The 17,254-nt window shown below is 38.5% G+C and overlaps 1 protein-coding gene across 1 annotated transcript; it reads left to right on the forward strand.

The window, feature by feature from the left end:
* LOC109846981 (probable glycerol-3-phosphate acyltransferase 3) lies at positions 12,867 to 16,815 on the forward strand. Its single transcript, XM_020416223.1, has 2 exons — positions 12,867 to 13,587; positions 15,674 to 16,815. The coding sequence occupies exons 1-2, from the start codon at positions 12,972 to 12,974 to the stop codon at positions 16,648 to 16,650; spliced, it is 1,593 nt and encodes a 530-aa protein (XP_020271812.1). The 5' UTR covers positions 12,867 to 12,971; the 3' UTR covers positions 16,651 to 16,815.

Here is a 17,254-nt window from a genome sequence, read left to right on the forward strand (position 1 = left end):
CACGCCCTCACAACAAGTCAGAGCTTTTCTATAATAGGAAAACTCCTGTAACTGACTGCCTTGGACTACAAGTTAGTGTCCAAGAGCCCGTTAAGGTCTCGTGCTCACAAAAGCGTGACTCCAAACATGTGACCCTTGAGAACGCCATCAAGGCAACAAGTCCTCAGAAGAAAACATGCTCGTCAGACGATGACACTATACCTGAAAAGTCGTGCCACCACGTGATAGATTGCTCCGGTCATCATGTCGATAAGTTGTACTATCGGGCTGGGGGTACGAATCAGTCTCGGAAGAGAAGTACCCGAGAAACGGACTCTCACTGTCCATGCACCAAGATTATTAGGACAATATTATTAGCATGTAGCTACCCCAAGACCGCTCCACAGAGGGTCTCGATATTCGAGAGAATCTCTAATGGAAAGGCTAAGTCTAAACCAAAGCATCTCCGTAAGAAACGATCAGCTGTTCAAGATGACGAACTTCCAGAAGTCACAATTAACATGGCTGATAAGAGAAACGATCAGCTGTTCAAGATGACGAACTTCCAGAAGTCACAATTAACATGGCTGATAAGGGAAAGTCGGCTCGACCTTCTAGTTCTGACCCGCTAGAAGTCACAATTAACATGGCTGATAAGGGAAAGTCGGCTCGACCTTCTAGTTCTGACCCGCTCGTATCATATCGTCTAACTCGGCTACGCGTGAGGACTACTAGACGTAGGGATTATCAGAGAATACAGAGGGGATTATCCTCGGATGATAAAGCGTTAGATGCCAACTCTGCAGTCTCTTCCTACAAAATGGTATCCAGTCTAGGACAATCTCGCGAAGCATTTATGATTAACACCGAGGAAGTAGCCAAAATGGTTGAGGATGCTCTAGCCAAGCAGAAAGAAGCATTCAAAATTAAAATAAAAATGGCTATGCATCAGATAAGGGAAGAACATGACCAACAGATTCGGGCCTTGTTTAATCAAATTAGTGAATCCAGTCGTCACAATAATGCTTACCGGATAAGTGACGATTCAGACATGGACAAACACCTTAATGCGGATAACCCTCTCGTTGATCAAAACGTTAGGGGTGGCCCCACTAAAGGTAACGACGCTTGGGATGGTCCCACCGAAGATGACAATGCCGGGGGTGGCCACGTTGCTCTTTTTAGAAATCATCCAAAGCATGATACAGACGAGGATGAGAAGATGAAAAATCTCGAGAGCAAAATCAACACTCTGATATCTGCTCGAGAGGTGAAGAAAACCGGTATTCCGTGTCCTTACTCAAGAGAATGGGAGTCAATCCCGTATTCGACGAAGTTCAACCTGATTAACTTCACGTTGTTTGATGGGAAGGGTTCGCCCACTCAGCACCTGATCTACTTCAAGTCCTACTTGGGCATAATCCCTGGTGACAAAGCATTGATGGTTCGGTCATTCGTTAGCATCCTCCGTGGGCCCGCCTTCGATTGGTACCGTCGTCTCAAGTCTGGAAGCATCAATAGCTGGGACGACCTGAAGAACCCGTTCCTCACACACTTCTTTGATGATGACCCTGAGGTATCAATCAGGACACTATTCGATGAGAAATAGGAATACGACAAGACGGTCGACGACTTCGTCAAGCGCTTTCGGAATAAGGCGATGAACTGCCGAGATCCGATCACAGAGGACTTCATCCTCCAAACCTGTCACAACAACCTCTCTTTGGACATATTGAAAGTTATGGGGGTAACACCGTCCGACACCTGGAAAGAGTTAAAAGTACACGGAGAGCAGACCGAATGCTTTCTCAGAAGGAAGAAAGCCGAGAGAAGCCAACCGACGGCTAACCCTCCAAATTCAAGCTTCGTCTCCCGTGGTAAAGGGAAGGCCCCTGCAGCTGCTGTTGATGCTAATCAGACGTCACAACAGTAATCCCGGAGACAGCAAAAGACTTTGGATACGAGATTCCAAAAAGAGTACTCCTTCAAGGACGAAGACATTCCATCCATATTCGAATCCCTCCTTAAAAACAATAAGATCAAGCTACCACCTATCACAAATCAAGAGGAAGCTGACAATACTTCGGATCCAAAGTATTGTACATACCACAGGAGGATCCTTCATCCTACCAAGGCTTTCTTTGCTCTCAAGAATAGCATCCAAACTTTGGTTAAAGCTGGCGTCATAACGCTAAATTGAGCCGAATGAAGACTCCGATAAGTATAAGAGTATAAACTGCTCCTTCTGACACTCCGAAGAGTATACGAGTATAAACTGCTTCTCAATCCACTAATAGGTATATGAGTCTAAACTATTTCCTTTCTTTTACGGGAAGTTCCTGGAGAGTTCCATGCCTGGTATTATTAAGGATAACCCGGTCATCCAACTAAATATAATATTAGACCCGGTTTCACAAAGGAAGCTGAGGTGAATGATTCATGTAACGGGAAGTTCCCGAAAGAATGCTATATAATGTATTCTTAGGAATAACCTAGTCACTATAAAGAAGTGATAAATGAGAAACTCCTACTCGGACTCTGAATGTTCAAGGGTAAAACACATCTCATTATCGGGATCAATTCCATCAACTTCCTAGCACTCTTTTGCTGAGATGAGATTTGATCACTTTGTTAGATCAATCTTCCCTCACAAAAAAAACTCCCACTGGTGTTGATGATTTACAATCTTCCACCACAAAATTCCTCACTGATCAAATTAATTGACGGTTGGTCCACTAAATTTTTTTTTCTGGTTTAATCCACTCAAAATCCTGCTACGTCTGTGCACTTAACACTTCCATTGTTAGCGTTCGGACATAATGCTTGGAATTTTGATCTGTCAATCCTTGACGAATTGTTAAACCCCTTCGTATTAAGTTCTTATCACTTGACACCAAGAACCCTCACTGAGTGATCGATACAAGTCAACACTCGCACTATGATCTGTACTCCCACTCCCACTATCTACCTGGTTAAACCTTCCTACAGTTAGGGTCATAACCAAAATCCCCTCTTGATTCCTCCATGAACGAGAGGTGCACTTTCAAATCGAGTGATCAAACCTTCCTACAGTTAGGATCGTCTCAAACCTCTCATCTGGTCAAACCTTCCTATAGTTAGGGCCACAACTAAAATCCCCTCTCGATTCCTCCATGAACGAGAGGTCCACTTTCAAATCAAGCGATCAAACCTTCCTACAAGTAGGATCGTCTTAAATCTCCCACTTGATCAAACCTTCCTACAGTTAGGACTACAACCAAAATCTCCTCTCGATTCCTTTCATAAATGAGAGGTCCACTTTCAAATCGAGCGATCAAATCTTCCTACAAGTAGGGTCATCTAAAACCTCCCACTTTGTCAAACCTTCCTACAGTTAGGACCAAAACCAAAATCTCCTCTCGATTTCTTTTATGAATGAGAGGTCCACTTTCAAATTGAGCGATCAAACCTTCCTACAGTTAGGGTCATCTCAAACCTCCCATTTGGTTAAACCTTCCTACAGTTAGAGCCAACACCACAATTCACTCTTGATAAACGAGAAACCCACCTTTAGTTCGGTAATCAAACCTTCCGACAGTTAGGATTATCCGAATCTTTTCGATTCTCGGAGTGGAGATCCCACTCTTAGTTTTACCTTCCCGGATTCTGAAAGTGGAGATCCCACTTTGAGTTTCCTTTAGCAATTGGAGATAGAATATAAAGTTTTTCCTCTTCAGCTTTGGGAGATAGAATATAAAATTCTTCCTCTCTCGCATCGGGTTCGTCTTTTCCCCAAGAGAAGACATAATATTTTAATATTATAACTCCCAAAATCCGTGCTTCATAAGCATAGAGAATTTTATCCCGAATCCTAAGTAGGGATAAGTCAACGCCTAACACGCGTTACCGGTTTAGTCTTTTACCTATTGAAGAAGACACCAAAATCCAAGTCTGGTGACTTTTATCCTGAAGCCAAAGTAGGGATAAGTCAACGTTTAATACGCGTTGCCGGTTAGTCTTTTGCTGTAAAAAGGACAAAAACCTATATATTCAACATTATGACAGGTTGTTATTCATAACGCTAAAATTTGCGCCTTACACACGTGGGGAACTTTATCTCGACTCCTAAATAGAGATAAGCCTAAGCCTAACATGCGTTGTCGGTTTAGTCTTTCACCGATTAAAGAAGACACCAGAATCCGAGTCTGAAGATTTTTATCCTAAATCCTAAGTAAGGATGAGTCAGCACCTAACATGCATTGCCGGGTAGTCTATTCCCGTAAGAAAGACGAAGTCTACATATTCAATATCGTAGCACTAAGAGAGTTAACTCTCTTAGCACAACGTTACATGCAGAACGGACTTAAACAATATGCATGTTAGTCCGACTCGAACGGTAGTCGGTAAAGGCACGTCAAATCCGTTGAAGGCTGAGGGTTTGCTTAAAATCCTAAGTCTACGTCTAACACACATCGCTGGGTAGTCTATTCCCGTGAGAAAGACGAAGTCTACGTATTCAATATCGTAGCTCTAAGAGAGTTAACTCTCTTAGAACAACGTTACATACGGAACGGACTTAAACAACCCGCATGCTAGCCCGACTCAAACGGTAGTCGGTAAAGGCTCATCAAACCCGTTGATGGCTGAGGGTTTGCCAAAAATCCTATAAGTGTGAGAGTCATTGACGCACTAGCTTCATTAGTTGGTCTCGTGGCTTGAGGATCGAACAACTTCAGGATAAGATCCATACATGCAGATGAATCAGCTTTAATAGTTGGTCCTACAGCCCCGACATTTGGGACCGCTATGTTCCAATACCTTAAGAGTTTAAACTGTATAAACTCCAGCAAACGTACGAGTATAAACTATGTAAACACCGATCAACGCATTACAGCTAAGGTTAATGCCAGTCAACGCGTTACAGTAAAAGTCGAGGCCGGTTAACGCATCGACGATTTCACAAAAATAAGGCTAAGGAAAAATTTTGGATTTAAGGATGATTCCAAGGAGTTCAATTGCGATTCAGATATGAATTCCCAACGAAGATAATCAGTTCAAAGTCAACTCAATGACATGAGCCAAAACCAACTCACCAATTTCGATTCAAGATTTCGACAATGGTCAGACGATAAACGTAGCGCCGGAAGAACTTCATATATTTAACAAAACACCGAATAGGCTGAAGGCTGAAGAAGTCAATAATTAAAGCCAGCTACAGGTCCTTTAACATCGACTGAAGGTGAGGCCTATCACATCCAAAGTATTTTAGACTTTTCTATAAAGGAATGAGGCTAAAACACTTTAGAGAGGGTATCTGTAGGTGTCTAAAAATGCCTATAGGTTCCCGTATGCAGCTCGAGACAAAGAGAAGACGATGAACGCCATTATCCAAGTCGAAGAGGATTATCCGAGTCAAAGAGGATCATCTGACACCGATAAGCGTATGAAGCGAATCGGCGAACCATTAATGATGTGGCGACGAACCACCGAAACAGCCAGTTCCAAGTGGCACATATGTTCATCGGCCACCGGGACGGCAAACCAAGCGTCCTGTGCGCTCACCGGCCATCTCTAATTGGCCTGCGCACTCATCAACCAGCTTCAAGCGGCCCGCATACCCACCAACCATCGTCAAGTGATCCGCGCGTTCATAAAATGCATGAAGTGAATCGGGGAAGCGTACAAATCAACGAAACGACGAAATACGCGTAACGATGGAACAAGTCAAAACCCGAAAAACTGAGAAAGCCCATGTGTCAAAAACTCAGCCAGGCCATGTGGCTCAGGCCATGGCTGAGCCACCAAATAGGTGCTCGGCGACCCACCAAACGATGGTTCGGCCAGTTTTGATCCGAAAACACGTTCTTTTCTGTTTTGACGGGTTTTCTCAGGATTTGTTCATTCCTGAGTGTCCCAACTGATTGGATAACATCCACAAACATGGTTATACAGTTATCAAACGAAGATAGGGCTGAATCTATCATTCTTATCTGAACTTTAGTCGTTATAATAAAAAGTCATCAGTTGATAACTGTATAACCACATTTGTGGATGATATCCAATCAGTTGGAACACTCAGGAACGAACAAATCCTGAGAAAATCCATCAAAATCGAAAAGAACGTGTTTTCGAATCAAAACTGGCCGAACTATCATTTGGTGGCTCAAGACTGAGCCACTAATTGGTGGCTCGACCGCGCGAGCCACTATTTGTTGGCTCGTCCGCCACATGGTCGAGCCACTTGGCCTGGCCGAGTCGTTTTGATGCGACTCAGCCGCCAGGGGCTTTCACGGTTTTTTGGGTTTTGACTTGTTCCATCGTTACGTATATTTCGTCGTTTCGTTGACTTGTACGCTTCCCCGATTCACTTCATGCATTTCATGAACACGTGGATCGTTTGACGGTGGCCGGTGGGCATGCGGGCCGCTTGAAGCTGGTTGATGTGTGTGTGGGCCAATTAGAGGTGGCCGGTGAGTGCACAGGATGCTTGGTTTGTCGTCCCGGTGGCCGATGAACGTACGGGCCACTTGGAACTGGCTGTTTCGGTGGTTCGTCTCCACGTCATCAATGGTTCGCCGATTCGCTTTATGCGCTTGTCAGGATCAGATAATCCTCTTTGACTCGGATAATCCTCTTCGACTTGGATAATGACGTTCATCGTCTTCTCTTTGTCTCGAGCTGCATACGTGAACCTATAGGTATTTTTAGACGCCTACAGTTGAAGAGTCGAATGTTCATGCTAAACCTTCAAGGTGGAGATGTTAAATGTTTGATGCTTGTACCAATGATCATGCTTGCTTATGACACTGGAGATTTGGGCATCTCAATTTTGGCAGTTTAAAGACATTGGCCAATAGAAGTATGATAAAAGGGTTGCCAATAATTGAACATCTCAAGCAACTCTATGATGAATGTCTAGTTGGGAAGCATCACCGAGCTACTTTCCCAAATAAGGCTTTGTTTCATGCATCGAAGCAGCTACAATTTGTACATACTGATGTGTGTGGGCTGATCACCGTGACATCAATCGGTGAGAATAAATACTTTTTTTACCTTCATCGATGATTTTTCTCGAAAGACTTGGGTATACTTCTTAAAGAACAAAGCTGAAGTGCTTTCTATGTTTAAGAAGTTCAAAACTAACATGGAAAAAGAGTGTGGCTTTTATCTTAAATCTATCAAATCAGATCGATGTGGAGAGTTCACTTCAAAGGAGTTTGAAGCATATTGTGAAGAATATAGAGTTAGATATTTTCTAACCGCTCCTTACACTCTATAACAAAACAACGTTGCTGAGAGGAAGAATCGCATCATGTTGAACATGGTGAGAAGTATGTTGAGTAGTAAGAAGGTGCCTAAAGCCTTTTAGGACGAAGTTGTTTGTTACGTCGTCTACTTCCTCAATAGGTGTTGAACACAGATTCTCAAAAATATTACTCCACAAGAATCATGGACTAGTTACAAACCGAATGTGAACCACTTCAAAGTGTTCAGTAGTATCGGCTATGCTTATGTTCTAGAACAGGAGAGGAGTAAGCTCGACAGTATTCCATATGTATTTATTGACTATAATTCAAGAACCAAGGGTTACAATATGTATGATTCCTACAGTAAGAAGTTTATTGTTAGTTGAGGTGTTCAATTCAATGAAGAGAAATCATAGGACTAGAGCAATGGGGAAATTTATAGTAGCCCGATTACTTTCACTAGTGAAGAGGCTGAGATTAGGGAAGATGCTCTAGCACATACTCCATCGACATCCAATCTATTATTACCGATAATATCATTACCAACCACACCTCAGTCGCTCCAATCGATGACTTCTTTAGCATCATCCACATCATCATCGAGCCTACAATTTCTAAAATTCAGGAGTTTGAGAGAGTTCTTTGAGGTAACTAAAAATCAAGATGATTTGACATTATTTTGCTTACTTGCTAATTGTGAGCCTTTAGACTTTGAAGAAGCAGTTCAAGATCCAAATTCGAGATCAACTATGGATGAAGAGATCAAGACTATCAAGACGAATGATACCTGGGAGCTTACAATACTTTCAGAAGGCAGGAAAGCACCTGAAGTCAAATGGATATTCAAAGAGAAGAAGAATGTAAAAGAAGAAGTTGAGAGGTACAAGGTTAGTTGCCAAAGGCTACAAGCAGAAAGCTGGAATTGACTATGATTAGGTATTCTCTCTAGTGGTTCATCTTGAAACTATAAGGCTAATTATTTCCTTAGCAGCTCAGAACAAATGGCTAATATATCAACTTGATGTGAAGTCTGCATATTTAAATGTTGTCTTGAAGAAAAGGTCTATGTGGATCAACCTCTTGGATACATCATGAAAGGAGAATAATCAAAGGTGTTGAAGTTGAAGTAAGCTCTTTATGGCTTGAAACAAGCTCCAAAATCTTAGAATAACTGACTTTTGAGCTCGCAATTTTTCTAGATGTCCTTATAAGAAATATGCCTTACATACTAAGGTAAATGAAGAATGAGATATTCTTATTTTATGCTTACATGTGGATGACTTAATCTTTGCAAGAAACAATCCACGCATGTTCAAGGAGTTCAAAAGCTCCATGGTTCGTGAGTTTGAGATGACAAATATCGGACTCATGTCTTATTACCTTAGCATCAAGGTGAAGCAATATCGAGACTCATGTCTTATTACCTTAGCAGGGATATGTAAAGACAATTCTTTATAAGTTTGATATGAAGGATAGCAATCCTGTCAGTACTCCTATTGGATGTGGAATCAAGTTATCCAAGAAAGATGGTGGAAGCAAACTTGGTACTTGTTGCAGATACATGGAAGACCTCGGTATATCAAAGGATAGCAATCCATGTATCTGCTCACGAGGTCTGACAGGAAGATCCGAGGTCTTCGTACTTGTTGGCAGCAAAGAGGATTCTCTGGTATATCAAAGGTAAAAGATTTTGGTTTGTTTTATTCAAGTTCTTATAAGTTTGAACTTGTTGCATAAACTGATAGCGATTGGGCGGAGATGTTGATGACCAAAAGAGTATAACTGGTTACACTTTCTTTATTGGTGACATTGCGTTTACTACGTCTTCAAAGAAGCAGCAGATGGTAACTCTTTTAACTTGTGAAGCTGAATATGTTGCTACATCATCGAGTGTCACTCATGCACTTTGGTTGAAAATTTTGTTCAAAGATCTTCAGTTTGAACAAGAAGAACCGACCAAAATCCGTGTTGATAATAAGTCGGCTATTGTACTTTTAAAAAATTTAGTGTTTCATGAAAGGAGCAAAAAAACATATCGATATATGATATCATTTTATCAGCGATCAAGTAAATACTAAGGAAGTTGAGCTCGAGTTTGTGAAATCACAAGATCAGGTGGTTGACATATTTACTAAGCCATTAAAACATGATGTATTTACTTTATTGCGAGGCAAACTCGAGGTGGCTGAAGAATCAAACTTAGTGGATAATATTGAAAATAAAGTTGATTAATTACCTTGAGAATTAGAAGGATTATTTAGTTATTTGAGGAGTCAAATGCATGAATATGTTAGATATATGAATGTTGTTGGAAAGTTTAAAAGTTTTTGTTAGGAAGTCTAAGAGTTATTGTACTAGTGTATGCGCGCGTGCGCGTGTGTTTTGTATAAGTTGAAAGATGCAAAGCAAAAAAAAAAAAAAATCAAACAATAATTTTATCCTCCTCCTAATCATTTATCCTAGGGAAAATATTCCTATAAGATACAGTCCATATTTTTGCCCCCCCCCCAAAAAAAAAAAAACAAAAAACAAAACAAAAAACCTACATCGTGTGTGTTCTGTGCATTTTTTTTGGCATCCATCTTTGAGTCTTAGGGAATCTTCTACAAAACATTGTGTCATGACCTACAATTCAGGCCTGTCAATGCCGGCCGGCCCGGCCCGAGAATCCGGGCCCGTGGGCGGGCAAACCCGGAGCCCGGACCCGGACCCGGGTACCCCGGCGTCCGGCCCAACCGGGCCGGGCTCCGGGTCGGCCCGGATTTTTTTCAATTTTTTTCTTTTCTTTTTTTTGATAAAAAATGCTAAAAATTAGTTTAATTTATTATATTTTTATATAATTATGTATTAGTATATACTTATAAATTATTATGTAATATATATTATATATACATAATATTATATATATTATATATACATATATTATATGTAAATATATATATATATTTATAATCTATAACTTGAGAAGAGAGAAAATCGCATAGTAGCCATTGCCCGTTGGGGCAATGAGAAGAAGTAGCCGTTGTAATATACTATACTTCTATATACTAGAGAGAGAGTATACACACACATATTATACATATATAAGAGAGAGTATACTTTATATAGAGGGAGTATACATATATAAGAGAGAGTATTACCTTTATAAGAGGGGAGTATACATATTATACTATATAAAATAAGAGAGTGTATACCTATATATATACTTATATAAGAGAGAGTATACATATATAAGAGAGAGTATATTATATATTACATATATACTAAAGAGAGAGGTATACACACACCACACACACACACATATTATACATATTATAAGAGAGAGTATACTTTATATATACATATATACTAAGAGGAGAGGAGTATATACATATACACACATATATGTATACATATATAAGAGCGTGATACTTATATATACTTATATAGAGAGACTAACATATATAAGAGAGAGTATACTTATATATATCATATATACTAAGAGAGAGAGTACACACACACACACACATATTATACATATATAGAGAGAGTATACTTATATATACATATATACTAAGAGAGAGAGTATATATATATACACACATATATGTATACATATATATGAGAGTGTATACCTATATATACTTATTAAGAGAGAGTATACATATATAGAGAAAGTATACTTATATATACATGTATAGTATAGAAAGAGTATAGATATACATACATACATACATTATACATATATAAGAGAGAGTATATACACACACACATATTATACATATATAGAAATATATTATATATACATAATATATATATATATATATATAATATATATATATATATTATATATATATATATATATATATATATATATATATATATATATATATATATATATATATATATATATATATATATATATATATATATATATTATACATATATAAAAATATATTATATATACATATATTATACATATATAATACATATAAAAAATAAAAAAAAATAAAAATACTATTCCGGCCGGCGCGGGCCCGGGCCGGGCACCAAAAAGGCGGACTTGGCCGGCCCGGGAGCCCGCGACTTGGCCCGGCATGGAGGCCCGGACTTGGCCCGGGTTTTCGGGCCGAGGCCGGCGCCGGGCGGGCCGGCGCCACGGGCCGGCGGGCTTTTTGGACATCCCTACCTACAATCTTGCAACTATCACACCATTTTGGTTTCAATTCATAAATCACCTTTTGCTTTATCATCACACCATTTGGGCCATGTATTGATATTTGATCTGGAAGTGAAGAGGGCATATATAATTCCTGTGCAGAGAATATTAGTAAACCATAGAATTACAATATGTACTTAGGTTGGTACGTCATACGTGTTGTAATAATTTGTAATAAAAATAGCCTTTTGGGATAAAAATAAGCTACACTACTTTTTTTTTTTTTTTGGGTCAATGAAAAGAATTTATTCATAAACCAAAGTAGTGAAATCTGTACACATCAAGAATCTCACTTGTTGTGAGATATCAAAAGAATTTATTCGCTTAACTCCTTTCCTGAAACCCCCTCCTCTTAGCTTAGTACAATACCAATCTAAAAGGAGTCTCCATTCGCTTAACTCCTTTCCTGAAACCCCCTCCTCTTAGCTTAGTACAATACCAATCTAAAAGGAGTCTCCAATTGCATGATTTCCATTTAAAGCTCCCCTCCTCTTAGCTTAGTACAATACCAATCTAAAAGGAGTCTCCAATTGCATGATTTCCATTTAAAGCTCAGCCATTCCATAATTCTGTTCCATACTGTACTAGAGAAAGAACATTCAAAAAATAGATGATCTCTTGTTTCCTGACCTGCACCCGAGCACAAGTAACATGCATTTTCATTGATTGTCCCTCTTCTCATCAGTCTGTCCTGAGTTAAAAGCCTGTTTTGGATTGTAAGCCAACATACAAAAGCATGCTTAGGATAGCACATATTATCCCACACTGTATTGTGCCATTGTACCTTCTGCGTAGAACTATATAATGCATAGTATAATGATGATAATAAGGTTTAACAGGTTGTCAACTCCTCCACAAAGAAGAATTGCTTTATCTCTTTGCTTGATCATTTGCTTCCACATCCATGAGTCACTCTTTCTGACAGTTACATGCCATATATCTCTTTGGTTTAAGTAATTTCCATGGACCCATTTGATCCAAAGGGATTCCTTATGCATATGTATACACCAAATATTCTTCAAAGTTGCTGCCAGGTTCCAAATTGTAGCTGAGAAAATACCCAGTCCTCCTTGTTTCTTACCCTGACAAACAATATGCCATGCCACTAAGGGGGGTTTCTGAGACAAATTTGTTCTCCTCCATAGGAAACTAACACTTACTTTTCATCCATCGTTGGTGAGGGCACGCCATCTCGCAGTGCTTATGGATGTAAAGTTTGGTAGTAAAGTAGTCAACCCGATTAAGAGCTAGATTAATTGCAAGTACTTGAATTCCTGCAGAATAGCTCGATTTATGATTGCAAAGCTCGTAAAGCTCCTTTATGACCGTACACGATACCTCAGGCATCAATCATGTTAGACTAGAAGGCAGGGAATATGTTTGCCTTAGGTGAAAATTAAGAAAATGGCACGTAAATAATAAATAAAACCTCACAGGTGCCATTTTCTCTAATATTCATAATGCAATTGTCCGTTTTAATCTTCCTTTCCCTATATATAAGAGGATAACAAACTGCAAACTTGTGTCTAGTGTCAAAAATTAAGAGAGGCATCCCTCTCGTTAGAAACATGATATATCTCTTTACATGTCTCCTCTCATTCTTTCGAAGCAAACCTCGTGTCATGAGATCAAAAACTCTCCCTCTTAATCCTGCCGAACTCTCCACCAAAGCCCTGGTGTTTGATGTGGAGGGGGGTCTTTTGAGATCTTCGTCTTCCTTTCCATACTTCATGCTTGTGGCCTTGGAAGAAGGAGGGCTCTTGAGGGGTCTTATCCTCTTGCTTTCTTATCCATTAGTTTGTTGTCTAAGTCAAGAGATGGGGATTAGGGTTATGGTGATGGTTTCCTTTTGTGGATTGAGTAAGAAAAGTTTTGCGGCAGGGAGAGTTGTTTTGCCGAAGTTTTTGTTGGAGGATGTAGGGTTGGAAGGGTTAGCGTTGATGAGGAGAGGAAAGAGGAGAGTTTGTGTGAGTAGGATGCCAAGAGTGATGGTGGAGTGGTTCTTGAAGGAGTATTTGGATGTGGAGGTGGTAGTTGGGAGAGAGCTGAAGGTGTTTTGCGGGTACTACACTGGTTTTTTGGAAGCGGGGGATATTGAGGCGGTGAAACAAGAGGTTGATGGTTATGTTGGCGTGTTGAACCTAACCACTAAGCCTTTTCATATGCCACTCTTCTTATATATACGTTGGATAATTTGCTTTATATATATATGTGTGTATACATTTACATATATACATTATATCATGAAATTAGTTTCAATAATAAGTTATATTTCTCATATTAGAAAGGATATTTTTTTTAAATCTTTTTGAAGGTATGTTGGGGTACCCTCAAGAAAGAAGGTGCGGCGGGCCTGAGAAGAGTACATTTGTTGGGTGTAGGTGGGGGGGTTGGGGATTTGGATTTGAGTAAATGGGATTTTAAATTATTAGGTATCCGTCACATTACACCTCCAAATCTTTGTTAATTACACCCTCAAGTTTTCATATTTCTAATGTGAAATGCCAAAATCATTAAGTTGTTTTGGAAAAAAAAACCTAAACCTAATGAGTTATTTTAAATAACAGTGCTCTCACATCTGTTAACTTGATTTAAATAAATCCTCATTTCAAACCAATATGAAGATTTAAGGTCTAATTTATAAATATAAAAATTTAAGCATTTAAAATAAAGTAACTAAGGTTGTACAGGTTGAATATGAAAAATTATTTTTTTTATAAATATAATGCACGTGCTTTGCACGTGGACATGCTATTTTTCGTTTTGAATTCTTTTTCTTTGAGTGCAAAATTGTGAAGTGACTATAGTAATAATATAAATTCTTTTATTGATACATAAAGTTATGTATAAAGATATGTGTGAGTATTTTTTATATTTTAGACACTTATTATAATTTAATCATAATTTGTTTAGATATTTATAACAAACTAAATAATTATTTAATACTATAATATAAAATTATAAATACTTTTAACTATAACATAGAATAATTATAATAAATTATATACTATTTATAACTATTTTTATTTCTAATATTTATATATAGCATAATTATAATACTATTATTCACTATAATGTATTAAATAATAGTGAAATTCATAGTTAGGTTATAATATTAAATAATTATATTATTTTACTATTAAATATTTACTCAATTTTACCGTATTATTTATTCAATAATATACTTTTTAAAGAATGTTTAATAATGTATTATTTTATTTACAATAGTATTTTATTATAATTTATAAATAGGCTTTTAACATTTTAATAATATATTATTTAATAAAAAATTTATAGTCATTTTATAAAATATTTTATTACATTGATTATTTTATACTATTTTATTATGATTAAAAAATATTTATATAAATTACACTATATTTTATAAATTTTCTTATCATTATGAAAGTATTTATATTAATTACAGTTTAGTGAATGCCTAAATATACGGGAAAGTGAGGAGGTCTATAATTAATGCGATGTTTTGGATAATTAGTTAAAGTTTAATTACAATTAATATTATAATTGTAAGTTATCAAATTTTGAGAGAGCAAAAATGAAAATCAAAAGTTTTGACATGAGTATTCTCTTTCGTAAGTAGCATAGATATTACATGCATGTATACTAAAGTAATTTGAATTATTTGAGGGACTTATTTATATATGAAATATTTAAGAGGGACTAATATCGGAAGAAAGAAAAAAGCCTGCTAAATGATATGGACAATAAAATATTAGCTGCGGATGTATGTCAATTACATTTGGTAACGCTATTAATTACAATCCATAAGACTGTAATTCCAAGGTTTGTTCCAAACAATATATGCTTGATATCTACTGAATGCGACTGAAATCAAAGTACTAACATGGTTGTTAGACTTGTTAATTAATAGGAAACAAAAATGTGGAAGGAGCAGCATGTTCATGTTAGAATGTCAGACAATAACCCTAAACCATCCCACAATTTTGGAGTTTTGGTGTTATGATTAGGGACTAAAGATGGTATATATCAAGCAACTCAAATTCAAATTTTACATGCCACGAATTTAAAGTGGTTTCTCTAAAAATTAACATCATTGTGTGAGTCCAGTTTTCGGCTCATAAAAAGGACGATCAACCTACGGGCACATTGCTAGAATATAGAATTATAATTCTCAACTCTCACCGCAACTTTAAAGTTTTGATCTAATAGTTAGAAAAGGACTTGGGGATCATGTAGGCAACACCCACGATAGCTATAATTGCCATCTACCTGTACTGTACTCGCACTTAATATGATCTTCCTACATTTTCTCCCCCATTTGTCACAAGCATCTCTCATTGTTTTTGTCAAGAACTAACAAACTTTTACTATCTCTTGGTCCAGGAACTTTACATTGTAAGTGAAGCAGAAAAACGAAGGTGGCACCCTTTGCCCAGGGAAAAATACCCCAAACCCCTCATCTTTCACGATGGCAGGATCGCATTCAGACCCAACCCCATCAACACGACCGCAATGTTCATGTGGCTTCCTCTTGGGCTCACCCTAGCCATCTCCAGGCTAATCATAGGCCTCACTCTCCCGTACAATATCTCCACCCCTCTCTTAGCATCAACCTCCATGAAATGGAGGCTCAAGGGAACCATCCCACATTCTCTCCTCTCCAAAGCCCACCTCCTGGTTTGTAACCACCGGACCCTCCTCGACCCCGTCTACATCAACGTCGCCCTTAACAAACCGGTGTCCACCGTCACCTACAGCTTGAGCAGAGTCTCCGAGATCCTATCGCCGATCAAGACGGTCAGGCTGACGAGGAAACGTGATGTTGATCGTGTTGCGATGGAGGGAATGCTGAGCTACGGACACAACCTCGTGGTGTGCCCGGAGGGGACTACTTGTAGGGAGCCGTATCTTCTCCGATTCAGCCCTCTTTTCACGGAGTTGGCCGATGAGATCGTGGCCGTGGCCGTGGATGTTAGGGTGAGCATGTTCTACGCTACGACTGCCGGAGGATTCAAGGGGTTTGATGCGTTGTTCTACTTGCTCAACCCGAGTATGTGCTATGAGGTTGAGTTTCTTGAGACGGTTGATACAGGTTGCGTTAGGAGAGGGGAGGTGAGCAGCACTGATATGGCTAATGTGGTCCAAGGAGTGATTGGGAGAGCTTTGGGGTTTGAGTGCACCAAATTGACACGGAGGGATAAGTACATGGTGCTTGCAGGGAACGACGTGATTGTTGAGACAAATGAGAAGAAAACTAAGGGGTAAAGAAAAGTACGAAATGGGATTACGTATACGCATATAGTTCGGGTAGTGAAAAAAATTGCATTGCACGACGTTTTGTTTCAACTGTAATTTTATTGTGCTTATAATTTCTTGAATATTTACATAACAAACGTCGACTATACAATAGATATCGATATATATTCTGCACATACTGTTTTGGTTTATATTGGACTTCTTGCAATATAAAAACTAAATATAGCCTATGTTGTTTAATTAGGAGTAATGATTTTATCAAAACACCCTCAGAAATGGGTGAACTATACCATTCACGGGTGGTTAAAGAGTTATCCTATTAACGGTGTAAATCACACCACTCTTATATGAATGGTTCTGATAGAATCCCTACTCGCTGTTTAGCAGTTTGCACTAGATCATAGCAAAAATTGGACTCTAGTGACACAAATTTAAGAGCCAAACTGGACAAAATGAAAATGACCCAACAGGAGGACAAACTCGATTTGACACGAGAAGACCAACCTAAATGTTGTGCGCGCTGTAGGCGTCAAAAATTGCTTATGAGATCCTGCACGCAGCTCGAAACGAAGAGTGGACGCGTCAAGAAGGATTATCCAATTGGCCGATGCGC

Source organism: Asparagus officinalis, chromosome 7 (assembly GCF_001876935.1).
Source record: "Asparagus officinalis chromosome 7, Aspof.V1, whole genome shotgun sequence".
In the NCBI taxonomy this organism is placed as follows: domain Eukaryota; kingdom Viridiplantae; phylum Streptophyta; class Magnoliopsida; order Asparagales; family Asparagaceae; genus Asparagus; species Asparagus officinalis.